The sequence below is a fragment of the Fusarium oxysporum genome, chromosome II (assembly GCF_013085055.1).
Source record: "Fusarium oxysporum Fo47 chromosome II, complete sequence".
Classification (NCBI taxonomy): Eukaryota; Fungi; Ascomycota; class Sordariomycetes; order Hypocreales; family Nectriaceae; genus Fusarium; species Fusarium oxysporum.
The window spans coordinates 2,900,940-2,920,825 of NC_072841.1; the positions used below are offsets into that span (position 1 = coordinate 2,900,940).

The 19,886-nt window shown below is 48.9% G+C and overlaps 7 protein-coding genes across 7 annotated transcripts; 5 read left to right on the top strand and 2 right to left on the bottom strand.

Annotated features, from left to right (window-relative positions):
* Positions 1 to 173: 173 nt before the first annotated feature.
* Positions 174 to 3,713, bottom strand: FOBCDRAFT_215065 (uncharacterized protein). The gene is made up of 5 exons (XM_059609399.1): positions 3,240 to 3,713; positions 3,081 to 3,183; positions 2,167 to 3,025; positions 1,540 to 2,099; positions 174 to 1,304 (listed from the first exon to the last, which is right to left on the bottom strand). Exons 1-5 carry the CDS (start codon positions 3,497 to 3,499, stop codon positions 321 to 323), a joined length of 2,766 nt encoding a protein of 921 aa, XP_059464173.1. The 5' UTR covers positions 3,500 to 3,713; the 3' UTR covers positions 174 to 320.
* Positions 3,714 to 4,140: 427 nt separating this feature from the next.
* FOBCDRAFT_236985 (uncharacterized protein) lies at positions 4,141 to 5,354 on the top strand (the record flags this gene model as incomplete). The annotated part of the gene is made up of 3 exons (XM_059610119.1): positions 4,141 to 4,504; positions 4,602 to 4,825; positions 4,878 to 5,354. The coding sequence occupies 3 exons, from the start codon at positions 4,141 to 4,143 to the stop codon at positions 5,352 to 5,354; spliced, it is 1,065 nt and encodes a 354-aa protein (XP_059464174.1).
* A 503-nt stretch (positions 5,355 to 5,857) lies between these two features.
* FOBCDRAFT_15685 (uncharacterized protein) lies at positions 5,858 to 7,421 on the bottom strand. Its single transcript, XM_031173696.3, has 4 exons — positions 7,085 to 7,421; positions 6,923 to 7,029; positions 6,695 to 6,867; positions 5,858 to 6,636 (listed from the first exon to the last, which is right to left on the bottom strand). The coding sequence occupies exons 1-4, from the start codon at positions 7,209 to 7,211 to the stop codon at positions 5,916 to 5,918; spliced, it is 1,128 nt and encodes a 375-aa protein (XP_031050481.2). The 5' UTR covers positions 7,212 to 7,421; the 3' UTR covers positions 5,858 to 5,915.
* Positions 7,422 to 8,249: 828 nt separating this feature from the next.
* On the top strand, positions 8,250 to 11,126 carry FOBCDRAFT_155190 (inheritance of peroxisomes protein 1-domain-containing protein). Its single transcript, XM_031173697.3, has 2 exons — positions 8,250 to 8,919; positions 8,978 to 11,126. The coding sequence occupies exons 1-2, from the start codon at positions 8,655 to 8,657 to the stop codon at positions 10,819 to 10,821; spliced, it is 2,109 nt and encodes a 702-aa protein (XP_031050482.1). The 5' UTR covers positions 8,250 to 8,654; the 3' UTR covers positions 10,822 to 11,126.
* Positions 11,127 to 11,537: 411 nt separating this feature from the next.
* FOBCDRAFT_215074 (uncharacterized protein) lies at positions 11,538 to 13,326 on the top strand. Its single transcript, XM_031173698.3, has 4 exons — positions 11,538 to 11,713; positions 11,776 to 11,875; positions 11,952 to 12,098; positions 12,161 to 13,326. The coding sequence occupies exons 1-4, from the start codon at positions 11,695 to 11,697 to the stop codon at positions 12,918 to 12,920; spliced, it is 1,026 nt and encodes a 341-aa protein (XP_031050483.2). The 5' UTR covers positions 11,538 to 11,694; the 3' UTR covers positions 12,921 to 13,326.
* A 1,546-nt stretch (positions 13,327 to 14,872) lies between these two features.
* FOBCDRAFT_15691 (uncharacterized protein) lies at positions 14,873 to 16,413 on the top strand. The gene has a single exon (XM_031173700.3). The coding sequence runs from the start codon at positions 15,044 to 15,046 to the stop codon at positions 16,304 to 16,306; it is 1,263 nt and encodes a 420-aa protein (XP_031050485.2). The 5' UTR covers positions 14,873 to 15,043; the 3' UTR covers positions 16,307 to 16,413.
* Positions 16,414 to 17,407: 994 nt separating this feature from the next.
* On the top strand, positions 17,408 to 19,879 carry FOBCDRAFT_128530 (uncharacterized protein; the record flags this gene model as incomplete). Its single annotated transcript, XM_031173701.3, has 6 exons — positions 17,408 to 17,653; positions 17,722 to 18,078; positions 18,146 to 18,538; positions 18,597 to 18,889; positions 19,237 to 19,532; positions 19,581 to 19,879. The coding sequence occupies 6 exons, from the start codon at positions 17,408 to 17,410 to the stop codon at positions 19,877 to 19,879; spliced, it is 1,884 nt and encodes a 627-aa protein (XP_031050486.3).
* Between the last annotated feature and the right edge of the window lie 7 nt (positions 19,880 to 19,886).

Here is a 19,886-nt window from a genome sequence, read left to right on the forward strand (position 1 = left end):
AGACGAGCCATGGCCAACTTGACGAAAAAGAACTCTGGCCACACGGCCCGCCAACAGCTAGGTGAAGGGCAAGGGCCAATGTCATCTGGGAAGCCGGGAAGTCTGTGATGCAGATGAAAGGGACACATCGTCAATCGATCAGTACAATCTAATACTACTACAAATCGTCTCAGAATCGTTCCAAGATATTATTTGGTGAATTTAGCCATTACTCCAATCCTAACGCACAGAAAGTTAACCTAGTTTTCGCCCTCTTGATCTTAAATAGGATACCCGGGCGCCTTTAATCCATGTTTGTTACCAACTGCTGCTCACTAGTCTCAAACAGTGCTGTTTTCTTTGTTGGATGGCTTGACCTCCCGCCAACCTTCAAGCCCTGCCTTGTCTTTCCACTTCTGGGTATCCTCGTTGTATTGCTCCAACCATTTAGCCATGGCATCACTGGCCTGTGCAACAATCTCTGTTTTCGCTTGGCGCGCATCTGCTGCAACCCTTTCGAGTTTCTTGTTTGAGTTACTCCCGATCTGCTCGTCGCGCTCCTTTCTCTTCCTCTCCCGGTCGGCCAACCATTCTTTCCTCCCAGCCAGATATTTGGCGCTGTGTCCTAAACCAGCACTTTCGTGGGAGATGCCCTTGTGGGGTCTGTCGAGAGGAGGAGCAGTGAAGAAGAGAACTCGGCCAGAACTGTCATGTTGAAATGACTCTCGCAACTCCTTTGGCATCGCATCGTTCATATTGTCGGGAAGTGCGTAGACCTCTGGTGGTCTTGGTGGGTTATACACATTGCCACCCTGCATAGGCATCCCTGGCGCAGCCGGCATTGGACTGCGAGCGACTGGAGTGGCCTGCACTTGGTTGTATGCCTGGGTCATGTGGTTTGGCATAGGTGTTTGCTGATGCATAGGAGGCACCGATTGCCCATAGTTAGGGGCGAATCCTTGTGCATATCCTGCCTGTGAGTGCTGAGGTTGGTGTTGATATTGCACAGGTCGTACAGACACTTGAGGCTGAGCACCCAGGTGAGGTTGATGTGGAATAGGGACTGGAGTCTGTTGAACTTGTGCTGGCTGGGCGCCAGGAGTGACTGGCTGAAAGTGAGGTGTCATGTGAGCATTGTATGGAACGGGCGAAGGTGAAGGACCTCCAGGATAGGATATTGAAGGATGTCTCCCGGAATGATCACTAGGAATGCCACCAGGCACTGACAACATTGAAGCGCGCCGGCCAGAATCAGCGCCAGCATCAGGTAGTGGGACCGCCGACATGGCTTGTGGCGGAGGGGTGGGCACTGGCGGTGGTGATTCCTAGAAAGTTATGGTTAGTTGCGTGCGACAATAAAGTGAGACGAAAGAAAGCCTGAGGCATGCATGAATCACGATCAAGAATCAGGCGTTGAAGCTGAGAAGGAAAAAAAGGCGTTGGCGGACAGGGATTATGTAGGGCGTTCGTTTGCTGATAACGAATACAGCGATGGCCAGCCGAGTCATGGCATGGCATGGCAGGACAGAAGAAACGAAAGAACAGATGCGCTTCACTTACATTGGCCTCCCGTTTACGGCGATGTACGGCTCCAACAATAGGCGGGGCATTTGGGCTTCCCCATGTTGGCTTGGGGAGTTCATCTATCTCCTTTGCATCTTCGCGGAGCAAATGCTTAATAGGGCTGGGAATCTTCTTCATGCGCCGAGGCACATCAAAGAGGTCCATTTCATAGTCCTTGTCGCGTACCTCGTCTGGAACACAGCTTGCCCACGTCTTGATCTTGTTGAATGTGAACTTCTCCTCGTTGTAGCGTGATTCACACACATAAATTTCCTTGTCCAGAGGAAATCCTCGAGGTCGCCCTTTATTGAATCGGGTCACGAACATGACAAAGCATCGGTCCAAGACCTCTTCAATTTGATGATCCCGATATTGACCTGTCTTGACGACTTCATGCTCGAAGAAATGCTTCTCATATCGATGTACAGTCTGTTCTGGTCGGTAGTACCAGCAGGCATTGATCCATCTTTGGCCGGCACGGTCTTGCCAAGTTCGATAGATTTGCGCCACGGTGGGCTTGGCCAGGTCGTTGGGATTTCTGATGTGAACCCAATCACCTATATTCATGTTAGCGGCGTAACAACACTGGAAACGCATTACACAGTGGTATCTCTATGTACGTACCGACTTTCCAGGACTGCCCGTTATGCTGGATCTCTGCCAACGGTAACTTGCCGTCTTCGTCTCGGAAATCATCATCAGGTTTGGCCTTCTCCTGTTCGGCTAAAAAGATAGCCTCCTTCTGTAGCTCAACCGCGGCCTTGTACACTTCGCTGTCATCCTCATTATACCGCTTGGCATTCTCAAACATGAGATTGAGGTCCTGAAGAACATGGTCGATGCTTTGATACTTCTTCCGCTTGGCTTTTTTCTTGATGTTGTCGAGAGCGATGGGGTTTAGTATCGTTGTATAGTAATCGGGTACAGCTGCTTTGTCTGGTAGCTTCTCAAAAGGATGAACAAGGAGATTTCCTGCATCGTCCTTGGGCTTTCTCAATCCCTTCAATAGTGAAGCGATGCGGGCTTCGTTCGGCGTAAGAACACTAGGAGGCCGGCCTCTTCGTTTGTGCGAATCATCTTCGTAGTCTTTGTCCTGATCTCTTCGACCAGCGCCACGTCGTCTTCGTCCCCTGCGTCGTCCGCCTTCATCGTCTGAATCATCATCTTCGTCCTCATCTTCTTCTTCTTCTTCATCTTCATCCTCCTCCTCTTCGCCTTCCTCGTCTTCGTCGTCATCCTCTGCTGGTGGAGACTCTTCCGCAGGTGGTAATTCGCCTAGATCTGGCAACTGTGCATCATTGGCATTGATGTGGCCCTTTTCTACCAGCTTCTTGAGTTCTTGGACAAGAATTTCCCGAAGACGAACTGCGGCACCGAAAATAGGAGCGGAGGGTCGGTTGTAAACTTGAGCGTTGTGACAGATTTGCGCAACATCCTTGACGAACTCGGCAAATGAGCCGTATTGTTTCTTCTGAGTTTTGCCCTATCATTTTGGTCAATGATCCATATACCAGCTACCAAGACTGCATAAAACCTACTCGGATGGTACTGAAAGCAATGGGTTCGGCGATGATTTCGAAATAATCGGGCAACGTCCGTCTATTCGGGATGCGCTGGAAGCCAGCAGCAAGCTGCTCGCCACTATAACTCTGTCAGAATCACCCAATCCTCTTCTGCACTCGAGAGGGGAAGCATACTCATCCTGAACGCTGCATAGATAGGTCGAGAGATTATGGATCAAGCGATACATATCGGGACGGCCTTCATCGTCCACCTCACCTTCTGCGTCCTCTTCACCTTCGGCATCTTCGTCACCTTCCGCGTCCATATCTACGTCAGGGTCGCCTTCGGCATCGACATCATCGTCCGGTGTATCCTTCATCTCGACGTCCACGGAGGCAGTTTTTGCTTCTATAGATTCGCGCACCTCTGGCGCGTTCGCCCTCCGACTGGACATGACAGGCTGGTGAGACCACTCGGGTCCGGTCGCAATGCGGTAAATCGAGGCGTTAACGGCGCGTACTATTCGCGTTGGTCAAGTTAATCTATATTGTGGTATTCAGTTGCTGAGACGGGTTGTATTGCGAAATCACGGCAGCGGGAGGAAGCTGTAATTAAAGAGTACCTGTGTACTATTCCTGAGCTTGATTGAAAGTGCGACTGCCCTGGAGAGCGCGTGCATTTGCGCGCGACTTCTCGTACCGTAATTGGTTAGAGCGGTTGTGCATTTCTAAAAGCGGGTCCCAATTGGCTGGCACTTGACACATGGTTGTGATGTTGGTGCCAGCTTTCATCCAGATCATTGATTCAGTCAGGCTCGATTTAGCCTTATTGTTTCTGTGATTCATATACACAGAATTGAATATCTATCACACAAGCTCAGAGAATCCTCGTCTTGTGGTTCCAAACCCAGCTTAAAACGGATTCAGTGCCTCACTTTCCTGTTGCTTCTTTTCAATTCCTCGCCTCAGAGCAAAGCAGCCCCTCCCTCACTCATCTCGAACAAGTTTCACCCAAGCACATTAATCACCCACTATCCGCAGCGAGAAAACCCAAGAAATTGTCATCTTACATTGAATCTTGCACCTAATCACAGTCATGCGAGCTCGTTATAAAGGTCCAGCCGGTACCGGTATCCTCGAGATACCCGATGATGCCACTGTTAAAGTGCTATTTGATGAACTTCGAGCCAAGACAGGAATTACCAACTTTGGAATAAAATATGGCCCTCCTATGGCTATGAAGACTCTTGAAGCTAGCCAAAGTGATCAAATTGCTCGATCTCTTGGTCTTCATGGTGAGACACTCACTATCGTACCCGAGGACGTACCACCACCCGCACCTACTGCGCCACTTCAAACTGGCGCTGCCCAATTTCAAGCAATGGCATCTCGTGCAGCAAAACGGAATGAGAGCCCAGAGGATGTCAACGTTCCGTGGCCAGAACAGGGTGGAACACTACGTAAGTGATAACCTTTTGTTAGCCTCCAGAGACTATTGTTGTTAACGGCATGTAGTTCTAAGAGTGATGCCCAGCGATAACAGCTGTTTATTCACAGCTTTTGGTGGTGCTCTGCAAGATCAGATCCCCGCTCAACGGTTGAGAAGGATGATGGCTGACTACATTGTTGAACATCCCGAGGATTACTCAGAAGCTGTCCTCGGTAGCCCTCCCAGCCAATATTGCCGCAGTATTCAAGACCCTGACCGATGGGGAGGCGGTATTGAACTGAGCATCTTATCCTCCATCTTCGATATCCAGATCTGCACGTTTGATGTCCAGGTTAGTCGAAATATTATTCTGCACCGCTCCTCACTGACATTGAAGATTACAGGCCCAAAACCTGATCAACTTCGGAGAGGATAAGAGAGATCGCTGTATTCTTGTCTATTCAGGAATTCACTATGACCGAGTTGCCTTCAGCCTGTCTGACTATCCACATGACTCGCCTACTTACCCCCCTGAGATGGATCGAACTGTTTGGCCGACTGATGACGATGAGGTACTCGAAAAGACCAGAGAGCTCGTCGAGAAGCTCAACAAGGCGCACTACTACACTGATACGGAAGGACTGATTCTCCGATGTGATGTGCCGGGATGTGACTGGATAGGTAGCGGCCAGCGTGAGGGACAGAAGCATGCAGAACTCACTGGACACGTGGATCTGAGTGAAATCCAAGACGAAGGTGACAATGTGCTCCGGAAGTGCGACACACCTGGATGTGATTTCATCGGCCAAGGCGACAAGGTTATGAGGCAGCATAGTGCAGATACTGCTCATGAGAGATTCTCCATTATTCCGGACTGGTGAGTGGGAACTGACAGAAACATGAAGCCTTCGGTGCTCTTGGTCCTTCTAGACATTTCAAGTAGTTTGTTGAGTTTTTGAACATAGTTAGCGCTTCGAACAGCGAAACAATATATTGCTTTGTAACCATTGCACGCCGCAGAGGTTATTCACAGTGAACCGAGATCAAGTAGACAGATGGTGCGATGCAGCGAAAAGAGGTGTCTTGACATGGCTGAATTTGAGGTATCTATTGGTATAAATGCCATGAGAGAATTGTGTTGTCCACTGAATGCCCGACGCAAAACTTGGTAACGGCTGGTATCGCTTCTCAAAACACTTGCTTTCCAACCTTGTGCCTGGGATTTCGGTTAGCCCATCTTGCTGGGACATAGAACATCGGGAAACGGTCATGTGGTTTCGTTGCTCTGCTGGGCGAGGAGGCATTGTGATACGTCTTTGTTTTTGAATGAAAGCATGACCAGAAAAAATGGGTTTGGTGATCGCTTTCGATGATAAAAGGTCCTATGCTGAGCAGGGTAGCTACTTTCCGTCCAGGCACATCGAAGGCGACGTCTTTGCCATTCAATTGGCCTTTTTAGAGAGCTCAGGGCTATGTACCGAGTCAATGTTGGCCAGTGAAAGGTTCAGGAACTCATGTTTGTTAGACCAATTCTGCTGTCCCTCAGCAAACTCCTTCATCTGCTGAGGGGGAGGCGGTGGGTCAGTGATCTTGGTGATCAGGTATGCGGTGGATGCTTCGGCAATGCCATAGACGAGTACGCCCACCAGAGGGATTCTGACAAGGATGTAGAATCCCAGACCAAAACCAAACAGAACTCCCTCGCGGCTGCGGAACCAGTTTCGCTTTTGATCCTTTGTAAAGTGAACACGAGCGAAGTATGGTTCAAGCAACTCTCGCATTAAACTTCTGGAAGAGAAGTAGCTCTGGAGGAAGATTACCAGGTACCTTCGAGGGAGGAAAATTCCCGTACCAAAGATGATCGAGGCCGGTCCTAAGCCCACGGCGTTGTTGAAGGTGTAAAAACTGGCTGCGGGCAGGACAAATCGACCGATATATGGTGTGTATGAGATCGCAAAAACTGCTAAAGAAATACCACCCTTGCGAAGGAAGCGGTAGAGAAACATGGAGACAGCCTGAGCGGTACTTTCAGAGTGCGTACTTCCATCGGAGGGACGGTACATCTTGAGGTTAGGATAATACATATCCCGAAGCTCTGAAGGCTTGTCACCACGGTGCTTTTGAACATAGGTCATATCAACCCATTGCAGTGACTGCATGAAGCTATTTGCAGGTGGTTAGATGCTGTCAAGTGTTTCGTGATGTTTAGTACTCGACTTACAGGTTATCGAGGGTCGGTACAACATAACGCATGAGAGCCATGAGGAAGAAGGGGACTTGGAGGACATATTCTGCGACAAAGTCAAGCCCACCGACGAGAGTATCGTCCCATGTGACGGCATCAAGAGATACAAAGAATGAAATGAACCATAATAACACTTTAATCCCGACAATCTGATTGTGCAGTCAGTAGGGTTACTCTTCTGCTCATGCTGGTAATGAGACTCACGGGTATGGTGACGATTAGTCTAATAGCAAGACCTGCCACAACTGCAATGGCAGCTTGACGATAGTGATCGGTTGTGAAAAGTGCCGGATTCTGTAGTGCTCGATGAGCTATATTGTTGGTTAGTAATGGGCAAAAGGCATAATGCCATATGGTGGTACTCACCTCCCACCAGAGTGAGCTGAGCGCCACGTATTACGGTGTTGGGATCGAAGTGAGAGAGATCGAATTTTTCCTCAAGCTTCTCCTTCAACTTGTCCTTATCAAGTTGAGTCTTTTCGTTAGACGACATCTTGAGAGCTGAAGCTAGGTATGGGAAGCTGAAGGGTATGAGGGAGACCAAGCTGTAGGCGCCCAGAGCTCAAGTTGAGCTTGTGTCGACGGGCTGAATTTTAGTGAATACACTGTATCAGACACGGAATTTTGCCTGCCCCTCTGAAGAGAATGAAGGGTCTTTTTGAGACTGTTGAGAATTTGGCAGTCTCAGGTTCTGGTTAAGAAATGAAGGTAGTAGTGATATTCAGGAACACGAGTTCGGAACCTTGGAATGGTAAGACTGTAAGGTGACGTAAGTATCATGAACCAATTGAAGCTTACGCCAGATTGGCGGCTGAGTTAGCTCTTTGCCCAGCTATGGGTGTATCCACAAGAGAACAAGAATGACATGTGATATGTGAGAACTACAAGAAAAATACTATTCTTAGAAGATTGTCTTTGGGAGAGCCGCAATCCTCTCGAAATTACAGGACACAGCAACGTGAACATATTTTTGAAGAAAGCCCTCATGACCGAGACAAGCGCTCATAACATGGAACCTCGTTTTGCTGTGTCCTCCAACCTCCACTTAAACCAGCTGTGATTGCTCCGCCACCTCTTTATGGCTGGCTGGGGTAGGACAACTGCATCCAAGTGGCGTTCGCAGCTATTTATGCAAGGTCAAGCTTACATCCATCCATTAACTTCGTAGGTAAACAAAGAAATGTACCATAAGAGGGACAGCCAAGTTCAAACTCGTCAACGTTCTTGTATGGAGCGTTGAGTTCATCGGACGATAAAGCTTGGACATGAGCAAATTCTCATCGTATGACAACTCAAATCTCTTACACCAAACGTTTTACAAAACTCGAGTAGCATGGGCTTGAACTCGCTGCACAAAAATGTCCCGAGTTTGTTGAACAGCTCTAGCTCAATCAAGAGATCGAGGAGCGGGACGACGGGATCATCAGCGGGCCTAGGAATGTGTATGCGGATGACTAAGGCTGCACCCCTCTAAACTCCCCTGTAGATTAGGTGCAGCACAGTAGATGGCTGGGCCAGATTCCATCCGCCGCGCCTCAGCACTTCGGAACGGAAGTTGAGGGAGCGAACAGAACAGAAAAGAAAGGACCTTCCTACACTCGGGTCGTTCGATAACGATAAAGATACCTAACATAACACCCAAGAACCCGCCCCTATTCGTTATTCTCCCCCTTCGAGCTTGCGTTTCCCCTCCATACCTCCAACTACCTACCCTGCGTAGTCTCCCTTCCACTGAGGCGTTGGTTGGTCAGGGGACTCGACTCGCGATCCATCAACTCGTCACGAACCGGCGCGAGAACCACAACTCGACCAACATCCACGGCGCCATGAACGATCTTCCCTGTTTGTCTCTTCGAGATGTTTGAGATGTAGCCAGGTCGAACAAATATTTGCGCTATCAAAAAAGAACAAACTGCCGCGACGTCACATCCTTATCATGGATGATTCGGGTGACGATTTGGCGGCTCGGGGGCCCAGACGAGTATCAACCGCCCCTATGCCTTCAAGAGGTTCCACGGAACCAGAAACACCCGACTCAGATCTTGTCGAAACACTCTACAGCCATCCAAATGTCAAGATAATATCCTTTACGGCCACCGGCCGAGCCTATGCGAGGAGTCCTGGAGGGCCCGCCTTGAGCAATGTTGATCCACCAAGTTCTTTATCATGGTCCTCACAGCTCGAGAGAACCATCGCTGTAGGTGAGTTAACAAATGAATACCTATGTATGCACCGCTCGTTACTAAGTAAAGCACATAGGACCCTTTCGCATATATCGAGCCCCAAGATCGGTAGCCTTTTTGAGCTGCGGTTCTGCACTACAACCAATTCTACGAAAAAGCCAGTGCTGGTGTATAGACGAGGTCAATAGTAGATTCGTCCTGCAAATACGGCGACCGAATTACTGGAGAATAGAACTTCCAGTCGATGACCCCGAAGATCAACAGCGAGCCGAAGAACTGAGAGAAGTGTTGGACAAGATTCTACAATTTGAAAAGACTGAATGCCCTTTCAAGCGCACCTTTACTGTCGATTTGCCAGAGCAGGTTCCCGTCACAATCCTGCCCTGGACGCCGCGCGCACAACCTATAACCCCTTCCGAGGAGGCAACACCAGCATCCTCTACGGACTCACGAAGGTCATCCTTTGTTGGGAGAGCTTCTACACCTACTCCATTAATTCCTAGACAGCCCAGAGATATACCAACGAGCCCGATACCAACCAGACCTGAAAGCGCGGCATCTAACGTGGTGCCTTCCAACATATCTCTTTATGAGGAGTATGGAATGAATCTCGACCCTCTGCAACCGTTAGGTACAGGGAATGCTGGCACGGGACCCTTGGAAGCTGTCCCAGAACGCCCAGGTGAACTAGGCTCTTCAGATATGCTCGAGTCTCATGATAGGTCATCTGTACTCTCTTCCAGTCCCACGGAAGATGATTCCTCCGTGTATCAACTCCACGAAGGCTCTGGAAATCGAGGTGGCAATATGAAGGCCAGGCTACGACGACGAACTGGGAACTTCACAACAAGATCTGCTACGATGCCACCACACATGATGCCAACACTGGATAAGTCTGCACCGTCGGCTTCCACGTCAAGGGAGCCTCTCTTAAGAAGTGTATCGGAAACAACAAGAAAGCCGACTGGCCGTACTGCAGATACCATCTCTTCTCCCCAGAAGAAGAATAAAGGAGATGTGAAGCCCTCCCAGTCGCCGCAGCAAAAGGGCAATGCTCAACAACCGAGATTACTACGTAGAGATAGCGAGGAATCTTTCCATAGTGTTGAGTCATGGCATTCGTCTGGAGCTCCACAGCATCCTTCGCCTCCAACTTCTCAAGCAGAATCTTCTCTGGAGGCAAATAATGACTCGTACGAGGCAGATAGACTGTCAGCGGGCAAAAGAAATAAATCATCACATAGCAGGGGTAGTTCTCCCATGCCATGCGCATGGGAGTCCGACTCTGATGATGATAGCGAAACATCCGACGAAAGCTCATCGTCGGATGCGGATTCAGTGAGAGAGCTCAAAAACGATGCCTTCCCCAAACTTGACGCCGGCCCGTCGACAGCAGCTATGACTGCACCGCAGCGGCCATTCGTTCCACGCCATAGAGCGACGACTGGCAGTATTTCTGTAAGGCGACGCGCCCTGTCACCTCTGCCACCAGCAGCCAACCTCTTCACACCTGCTTCAACCATGGAACGGAGACCATACAGGAGTAAGTTGGAGACGGTTAAGAACCTTCCAATGGCTATCATTGCGAAGACTTACGAGATGATCTTGGGTCCTCCCAGCTCTCTCATCCGCCTAATCCTCAAGGTGGCAGCTAAGATTGCTTCTGGACAATGGCGAGGTCTCGTATATGGGTATGGTGAGGATGGCGAAGAAATACCAGTGCAGTGGGACTACTCTGAGGGAGAATTCAGCGACTGGAGTGATGATGAACACGATCAACACGATCGCAGTCATAAACAAGGGAAGCGAGAGCATCGGCATAGCAGACACCGCAGCAGTGGCCAAGATATGACAGCAGACGATGAGATGCGCAGGCGGCCCTCATCCTCAGACGATAGCCGAAGCTGGGGCGTTGATTGATCAATCAAGTGTGATGTGCTTAGTACGTGCTATGCTTATGCTGTATGATGTTGAAAGGTCCGTATTGAGAACGTTTCTATGAATGAGATGCAGTGGAATATTGCGGTGTGGCGGGACGTTTTGGTTGGGCGCATGGGATAGGACCAGCCGGCGTTCACTGTAGGGTTCAATATATGGATGGAGTTTTATACATTTCTTCAAGATCTATCTATTGGGGCTCAGGAGTTCGTATGAGCGAGTCACTTTGGCATTTATTCAACATTTAATTGTACACTATAGCTTTATTTCATGAACATGATGATACTCTACTCTACTACATTTACTTCCTTAGCACCTTCATGAACGAACCGCACGTTTACAAATTTCTAGCTCCATGATTTCTCGCGGGCTTTGACAGATCTTCCAGGCACACATGGGACATCTACAAAGAGACGGGATGTGAGCTTAATGGTAGGCATGTACCGATAGGCAGCCGCAAGTGAATAAGCAATGCGATGAATACGAGGCAATGCGAGATAAGTCATACGGAATTGAAGTGCCTCGCCCACTGACAACGGGTCAGAAAGACGTGTTGGGATTGGATGGTTTGCTGTATGACCCGCCTATTAGGGAATCGTATTCTTCGCATTCATCCACGATTGGTCAATTACTGGCACCACGGGGCTGAAGAGTGATGGTATCGGCCGAAGATGCACTGAAATGACATGGGGAGTTATGATGATCAAAGGGACCTTGTTATTGACCTTATCGTCATGGCTGAGTATATAAGTTGGAATATGTCTCTTCGTTTTGAGACTGTAGAGTCTCGATGTAAAGAAAAACACGGCGGGAGGACTCGTAACACTTATACGCACTTGTTATTGAGACACCATCATGTCTGACGGGAAATATGGTACGACATCCACTTTCATGGTTAAAAACTGATAAAATCGCTGGAAACTGACCACATATTAGTTGATGGGAGCTACTGGTTCTATGCCCCTCATAAGGGTGCCGCCATCTTCTTCTGCCTCGCTTTCTGTTGCACAGGATGCTTCCACATATGGCAGTGCATGTGAGACTCCAGCCCAATCCATCATAGAAAGTATGGAAGAGCTAGAAGACTTATGGTAACTGATCTTCTTTTGCAGACTGTATAAGTGTTGGAAGTTGACACCTCTGTTCTCATTCTGCTCTCTTCTGTTCACTACCGGCTTCGCACTTCGGGTATATGGAGCTTTTCACTATGACAACCTCGAAATTTTCATCGCTAGTGTCTGTATCACTTATGCAGCACCGTAGGTTACTCCAGTACTCGAGACTCGACCGTGGTGTAGCATGCTGACCCTCCCGTCCGCAGACCACTACTGGAGCTTCAGAACTATCGCATCCTCGGTCGAATCTTGTACTACGTCCCGTACAACTCACCCATCCACCCTGGGCGTGTCCTGACAACCTTTGGTTTTATTTCAGGCATCGTTGAGGCTCTGAATGGCTGGGGTGCTTCATACTCGGCGAATCAATCGTTGACCGACAGCGAGATTGAGATAGGTCATGCTCTGATCAAGACCTCATTACTCTTACAGATTGTCGTGGCAATGCTGTTCATTACGCTGGCTGTTACGTTCCACCGTCGATGTGTTGTTGCTGGCATCATGAACGAGCGGCTCTACAAGCCACTATGGACTTTGTATACGAGCATGACCCTTATTCTTGCGCGAACCATATATCGCATCGTGGAATACTTCAGTGTTGCGGAACTCAGGTACGGCCCAGGCTTCGACCCAGCAACAATTAGCCCTATCGTGAGATACGAGTGGTTCTTCTATGTGTTTGAGGCAGCTCTTATGCTTTGCAACCTTGTCATGTTCAATATACGGCATCCCCGGCGATACCTTCCCAAAAACAACAAGATTTACCTCTCCACAGACGGCGTTACAGAGATTGAGGGCCCTGGATACAAGGACCCAAGGAAGTTGTGGCAAACCCTTATTGATCCTTTCGATATTCAGGGGTTGGTAACTGGTCGTGGCCGGGAAACTGACAAGTTCTGGGAAACGGGCCACGGGCGGCCGACAGACTCGACTAAAACCGTGGGAGTTAAGACTGAAACTGTTTAGTAGGTTTTTCCAGAGCTGTTTCAGAGGATACAGGCGGTCGTGTTACATTAGAGGATTGCTTTTTGAGTGGGATTCGGGATGGTTGACAGGATGCTCAGCGTATGTTGGGTACCTAATTAGCGCTTTTCCTGTGAACTGACTAAGGTAGAGCTGAGAGATAAGAGTTGATACATAGACAAAATACTTGTCTCACCGCATGCCCATCCTATATGAGCCTCAGCAGTGTGGCTTGTCACAAGAACAGGCGCTTTGGTCAAGATTGAATTGACACAACATTAGTACCTGAACACTGAAACAATGCATGGATCGGGACAAAACGAGACGATAGCAATGTCGAAGAATCAAAGCAACAAGCTCGGGTCATGATGTTTGGGTTGTTGCCCTATTAAATGAGCTTTCAATGCCGACGCAAATTGCAAAATGGGTCAAATATCTATACCCATAGCCCACTCAAGCTATAGGCGCATCTGAATTGGTATTTGATGCGGGCGAGCGAATCAAATCAAGGTAAATTGACGAGAAGGAATGATGAAATGGCCCTTTCGGCGTTTTTATCTAATTGAGACAATCCATGTGATCCTTCATCGACGAAGGATCGGAAGGGGGAACACAGCCTCTTCAACCCCAGAATTGTAAATTCAATAGAATTGGCTGGGCAGACTAGAAAGTGCATACGATACATATATGTTTTTGCAAATGTAAATTTGTCTATGTTACAGTATGTATTAGTTTTCACATATTACCGCACGGTAAATCATCTTATATTTGTGATGTATGTTTGATTGTGAGGTTGTCGATGCGGTCAGTGTTTACAGGGGGTTCCCAAGAATGTTTCTAGAAAGGACGCATAGAGTGGATTTGGTTGACCCTGTACGTTGATCCTGGCGATCCTGATTCTGTCATCCAAAAGACTCCGCAAGCCTATTTCGATGTCGTTGATGCTGCAAAAGTCGTCAAAGACTTTATACCCGCAGTTACAATTTACTTTTTCGCATATCGATTTCGCTAATTAGGTTTAGATGAGCCAAAAATAAACACGTTCTAACGAGGACGTGCTCGTTTTGGGAATACCTTCGCCACACCTTGCGGTCACTTTTGCAAGCCTCAATCAGTTTTTAGCGTGGGATTGCGGGGGGGCCCTTGGCTTCTGGTGCAAATGAGAAGTGAATCCGCTAGGCTTAGTGAGGTGCTACAGCTCGTTTCGGGCAACATCTTGTACCCGTTCGTCCCCTCGTAGTAGAAACACACGACCTCAGTTAATTATGTGTCTTTGGCCTCGCTCTCCTTGAGTAATGGTTCTTTATGTGCTGAGCATGAATATCTAGCGGGCCACAATAATTAGTGCATACGTCAGTGCATCGATGTTCTGTTTTGACAAACGCCAAGAAACAGATCCTCATCATCCTTGTCCCGCGACATCCTTAGCTTCCTCCACGGACGCCGTGCAGGCCCCGTATCAGACGGTGACCGATAGCTTGAAGCGGCCATAGCCATCTTTCAGCTCAGCTCACCAGAGCTCCTCCTAGTCAGGCCAGGTCAGGTGGCAATCAAGGACCAGCCTGGGCCTAATACAAGACATTCTATTAGGACCTTTGAAGCTGAATCTATCATTCTATCCCTTGACAAGCTGTACATTCACTGTACAACAGCCCGGGGCTTCGCTGTATCACTACCAACAACACAAGGGCTTCGCCTCTTTTGCTCCTTACCTCACCTCAGATTAAGGAACCTCGGTCTTTTTCTGACCACGCTAAAGACCAGAGGCGGAGAAGAGTTCTAAGCCTCCTACTGGAGCAAGCAACTCCATATACTTATCCATCCATCCATCTCACACATCTTGACGACTTTGTTCCATTCCTTTTGTTCTTCTCTCTCTCCTCTGCCAAATTCTCTAAGCACTGCTGGCTATTGTCCACCCAAGCCGGAGATTGCGTTTGTTACAACACGTCTGTTATGATCTGACGCCTGCTACAGAGTCTCTCACCACTAACGATTTCACCCACCAAATCTTTCTGAATCCACTACATTCGATCCATCACATTACCCCCTGGTGAATCTGTTGCTAGTTCGACGTAACGTTACGACCAGTATCTTTCAGCCGCCATCTCCCACCAGTTGCCATCATGGGGGAACGACCAGGCATTTACGTTCATCTGGAAATGGGCGTCCCACTGCCCAAAATCATGTCCAAGGACCGACACATTACTTATGTATCAAAGAGCATGCGCGACCGAGCCAACCAATTCCCTCGCCAACTACCTCCAACAAATACCAACTATCTCAACGCTCCCGCACAGTATCAGGTCGCTCACCAACAAATGCCAACCCAAGCCCAGCAACCACAGACCCAACCACAACAACAGTTCACTCACCCCATAAACAACCTCCCTCCCAATATTTACAGCAGAGATCCAGTGTCGGTTGGCATGGCCCATGAACCCACATATCAGCCATATCGTCCTCAACAAGCACAACACCACATCAGAGAGTATTATGCACCAGCTGCCCCAGCGCAACAACAGCAGCGAGAGACTCACCCCGAGGAGCTGCGACTAAGCTCGAGATCCGCGGAAAGAAGTTCTCACGAGCGTGGAAGGTCTGCGCCCCCTCCTTTGAACAGCAGTCCCTGGGATGTGATCTCGAACAATTCAGGAGGCGAGCCCCAAGTTTGGAAAGCTTTGCCTGCAACGCCGAATCAGTTCCGACTCGGAGAGGGCGACATGCCATGGGACGGCTGGAATTTCCCTATGGGATTCAATGATAACAATGGAGATGACGAAAACAACGAAGGGGGAGAGAACCGCACTTGTTCGCGTGAGGCCAGCCTCCGAGCAACATGGGGACCCGAGTTCCCAGGAGAACCATCACGATATGTCCAGCCTGTGCAAGTGGATGATCGAGCGCGAGGCAAGGCCAAAGACATACAGTCATTAGCTTCAGCACTGATGACAGTCGATAACGGGTTTGAAGACCAGTGGTGGTATCAGGGACCACGTCTCGTCCATCTTGATGGAACAACAGTCATGGTGCCTACAGCTGTTCCAAAGTCCAGCTTTCACCCAGACCATCAACAAAGCTCGGTAGGATGGGCTGTCTCGCGTGAAGAAGAGCAACGACAGAAGGACCTCAAATATCAGCATCAGCTACAACAGAGTCGCCGCGAACAGGAGCAGCAGCGATATCAGCGTAACCGACAAAGGCATCTATCTCTCCAGGAAGAGCAACTCGTATCATTTGTCTCACCAAATACATCTTTCCAGCCTGTATCACCTCGATCGAGCCTTGCAGATATTGTGTCGCCTTTGAGCGACTATCCGAGTCCGCTGTCGAGTTATGGGGGACTAAGACGATCTTTGACCACGAGATCAGATGAACTTCACATATAGATTCCCCTGGACGCGACCTTTACCACTGCTGGGAAATATGACAAGTACCGCGACGCATTGGCTTATGACAAAGTCAAAATGGTTCAATGAGGAACATACATGGTTCCCCTGTCATGGCGAAATAGTTATTGGTTTGCGAGTCAAAAAGCTTTACCCCAGAGGATATTCAGGTTTCATGAATGAGAGAGTTACCATGTCATATGTTTTCAGGCGCTCAGAAGATGTCTATGGTGATCCTATATAGGGTGGCGTTAACAAAGGGTTTGACATCTTTTAGATACCTTTTTGATTTGGGTGCGAGGAAAAGACTTAATTGACCGTTTAAATGATGAAACCGTTGTTTAGTTCTGATATAATAGCTCTCGTCTAGTGATTATTGTGCAGTAAGCCGCTCGAAGCCGACAACAACGTGATCAAAGTAACTGATTCTGGGCCTTGAAGTGGGACCAATGAAGATAAAAGTGAATTGAATGTTGATTGAGTTTCGGGCATTCATAGGAAGCGGAAAGAACCTCAGATAGTGAACCATCGAGGTGAGTGTTCTGATATGCGGTCATCATGCATAAAGTGGTCAAGGTGAAGCTCTCACCGGGTCTTTCGGTAGCAGCTTTCCTTCTTCGTTCCGTCCCTCCTAGTGAATTAACATGACTTGAAGTTGAGCAGAAGCCCATTGGCTCAATTACAGCGGGTGAATCCGGATGCCATTGGCTGCTCGGCTAAGCTGTCGGGCATCAGGTGTTGGAATCGTTGATTCAAGCCAATCAGCAGCTGACGGAACTCATGGAAACCTCCTGTTATGCCGGACATGTACCTCCTGGGTTATTTATGGCTGCGCTACACCGTCTTGGGAACCTCGGTGTACCTCAACGCTAACGCATACGTTAACTGGCTTTTTTTCTGCTTCCCCCAAAGCTTGCCGATACTTGTTTGTGAGTGGAACATCGCGAATCATTGTCCGAGCTTGTCTCATCCGTGTGTGGTTTCGTTTTTCCCTCCTGACCTGCCTTCTAAATATCTCCACCTCCATAATACGCAACAACCCGCGATCCTCCCCGTCGCATCCTCTCCTCTCCTCGACAATCCCTCTCACAGTCTTTCAAAATGCTCTCAAGAAGTATAGCTACCGCCGCCCGTATGGTGCCCGCCACCAGGGCGCTGAGGCCCCGTTCGCACCCTCTCGTCATGCTTCCCTCCATGATGCAGACCGTTCGCACCTACGCCGATTCCGTCATCAAGGTTCCTCAGATGGCCGAGTCCATTTCCGAGGGTACTCTCAAGCAGTTTTCCAAGAGCATTGGCGATTATGTCGAGCAGGATGAGGAGATCGCTACCATCGAGACCGACAAGGTATGCATGCCGTCATAGCAATATTGAAAACTGTCACCAGGACAGCCTTACTAAAACATCGTCACCAGATTGACGTTGCTGTCAACGCTACTGAGTCTGGTACCATCAAGGAGTTCCTCGTTGCCGAGGAGGATACAGTTACTGTCGGACAAGACCTTGTTCGGATTGAGCTTGGAGGCGCGCCATCCGGTGACAAGAAGGAGGCCCCCAAGGAGGAGTCCAAGGAGCAGCCCCAGAAGTCCGAGTCTGAATCAAAATCCGAATCAAAACCTGAGCCCAAGCAGGAATCCGCTCCTGAGCCCAAGAAGGAGTCTGCTCCTGCTCCCAGCAAGCCCGAGCCTCCCCGACAGGCCGAGAAGAAGGACTCCAAGCCACAGTCTGCCGCTTCCAGCGGTCCCTCTATGGGTAACCGAGAAGAGCGCCGTGTAAGTTGCTAAATGCCATGATGCAGATGTTTTTGAGTCCAGTTCTCGAGTACTAACGGTCTATTAGGTCAAGATGAACCGTATGCGTCTTCGAATTGCCGAGCGTCTCAAGCAGTCCCAAAACACCGCTGCTTCCCTGACCACCTTCAACGAGGTCGACATGTCCAACATCATGGAGTTCCGCAAGCTCTACAAGGAGGACGTTCTCAAGAAGACTGGCGTCAAGCTTGGTTTCATGAGCGCTTTCTCTCGAGCCTGCGTTCTTGCTATGCGCGATCTCCCCGCCGTCAACGCCTCCATTGAGGGACCCAACGGCGGTGACACCATCGTCTACCGCGACTACGTCGATATCAGCGTGGCTGTCGCTACCGAAAAGGGCCTTGTTACCCCTGTCGTCCGAAATGTCGAGTCTATGGACATGATTGGCATTGAGCAATCGATTGCCGATATGGGCAAGAAGGTTGGTTGCAATTGTGCCACGCCCACAAGTAGACTGATGACTGACCATGTGTTTACAGGCTCGTGACAACAAGCTTACTATCGAGGATATGGCTGGTGGCACCTTCACCATCAGCAACGGTGGTGTTTTCGGCTCTCTCATGGGTACTCCCATCATCAACCTCCCCCAGAGTGCTGTTCTTGGCCTCCACGCTATCAAGGAGCGCCCCGTTGCCGTTAACGGCAAGATCGAGATTCGACCCATGATGTACCTTGCTCTTACTTACGACCACCGTCTGCTGGACGGCCGGGAGGCTGTGCAGTTCCTTGTCAAGGTGAAGGAGTACATTGAGGATCCCCGAAGGATGCTCCTGTAAGAGACATTACTGAATGTCAAGCTACTTAATACCCTATAGCATGTAGTCAATAGTCTTGTCGAAGAAATTCGAGGCGCCTTGGCTATCATCTATTGTATACTAAACAAAGATAAAGTATTGAGCATGCATGTTCTCTTGCCAATGTTCATCAACATAGATTTCATCATAGTGATATATTCTCGTTGCTCTTGTGTGGAGAACTTAGCCTGACGAAATTGAAGCGTGCCTCGTTTTGGCTTAGTCCTTTTATTTCGTAAATCATTCGCAAGTTATCCTGTGACTTATTAAGGACCTTATGACCCAGCTTTGTTTGTGATTGCTTGTTTTACCACGCTTGAATCAGATCAAATGAGAACATGTCAGTCCCTGTGAGCGCCCTTTTTGTTATTGACATCCAGAAAGATCTGGCATTCGATGACAAGACCGAAATTCCTCACGCTGAGCGAATACGCGATGCCGGAGAACAAATACTTGAGGTTGCAAGAGGTATCGCTGCCGATCCGAAACCCATCATAGTTTTTGTTCAGCATGAAGAATCGCCTGAGAGTGGTCCTCTTGTAAAGGGTAGCAAACCATGGGAGTTGGTCTTCGAAAACGACCCAAACAATACAAGAGAATTACTCGTGTCAAAGAATCAACGTGAGATTGTTGCACATTCGTTCATTATTCATTGCTAACTGTACCTAGGAGACACGTTCAAGTCAAATCCAGATTTAGCTGGTCTCCTTAGGTCGAAGGGCATTCAACACATTGTTGCGTTTGGCATACAGAGCGAGTGCTGTGTGCTGGAAACTTGCAAGGGCGCTCTGGAAGCTGGTTTTCGAGTCACGCTCCTTCAAGGTGCTCACTCTACTTACGACACCAAGAACAAACAAGCCGTTCAAATTGAGGAAGATGTTGAAAATGAACTCAAGGTTCTCGGTGCTTCAGTTACTCCATGGCAAACTGCTATCGGTCAGTGGGCCAACACTGGAGTCTTAGGCTGAGATTGCA

Bases quoted from the DNA above. Each gene is read 5' to 3' on its own strand.
- FOBCDRAFT_215065 (XM_059609399.1), bottom strand. From the start codon at position 3,499: ATGTCCAGTCGGAGGGCGAACGCGCCAGAGGTGCGCGAATCTATAGAA. The intron at 3,184-3,239 runs GTATGCTTCCCC...ACAGAGTTATAG, and splicing joins CTATGCAGCGTTCAGGATGA to TGGCGAGCAGCTTGCTGCTG. The intron at 3,026-3,080 runs GTAGGTTTTATG...CCAAAATGATAG, and splicing joins TTGCTTTCAGTACCATCCGA to GGCAAAACTCAGAAGAAACA.
- FOBCDRAFT_155190 (XM_031173697.3), top strand. From the start codon at position 8,655: ATGGATGATTCGGGTGACGATTTGGCGGCTCGGGGGCCCAGACGAGTA. The intron at 8,920-8,977 runs GTGAGTTAACAA...TAAAGCACATAG, and splicing joins CGAGAGAACCATCGCTGTAG to GACCCTTTCGCATATATCGA.
- FOBCDRAFT_215074 (XM_031173698.3), top strand. The intron at 11,876-11,951 runs GTGAGACTCCAG...CTTCTTTTGCAG, and splicing joins TTCCACATATGGCAGTGCAT to ACTGTATAAGTGTTGGAAGT. The intron at 12,099-12,160 runs GTAGGTTACTCC...TCCCGTCCGCAG, and splicing joins TGTATCACTTATGCAGCACC to ACCACTACTGGAGCTTCAGA.
- FOBCDRAFT_15691 (XM_031173700.3), top strand. From the start codon at position 15,044: ATGGGGGAACGACCAGGCATTTACGTTCATCTGGAAATGGGCGTCCCA.
- FOBCDRAFT_15685 (XM_031173696.3), bottom strand. From the start codon at position 7,211: ATGTCGTCTAACGAAAAGACTCAACTTGATAAGGACAAGTTGAAGGAG. The intron at 6,868-6,922 runs GTGAGTCTCATT...CTGCACAATCAG, and splicing joins GACTAATCGTCACCATACCC to ATTGTCGGGATTAAAGTGTT. The intron at 6,637-6,694 runs GTAAGTCGAGTA...ACCTGCAAATAG, and splicing joins GTACCGACCCTCGATAACCT to CTTCATGCAGTCACTGCAAT.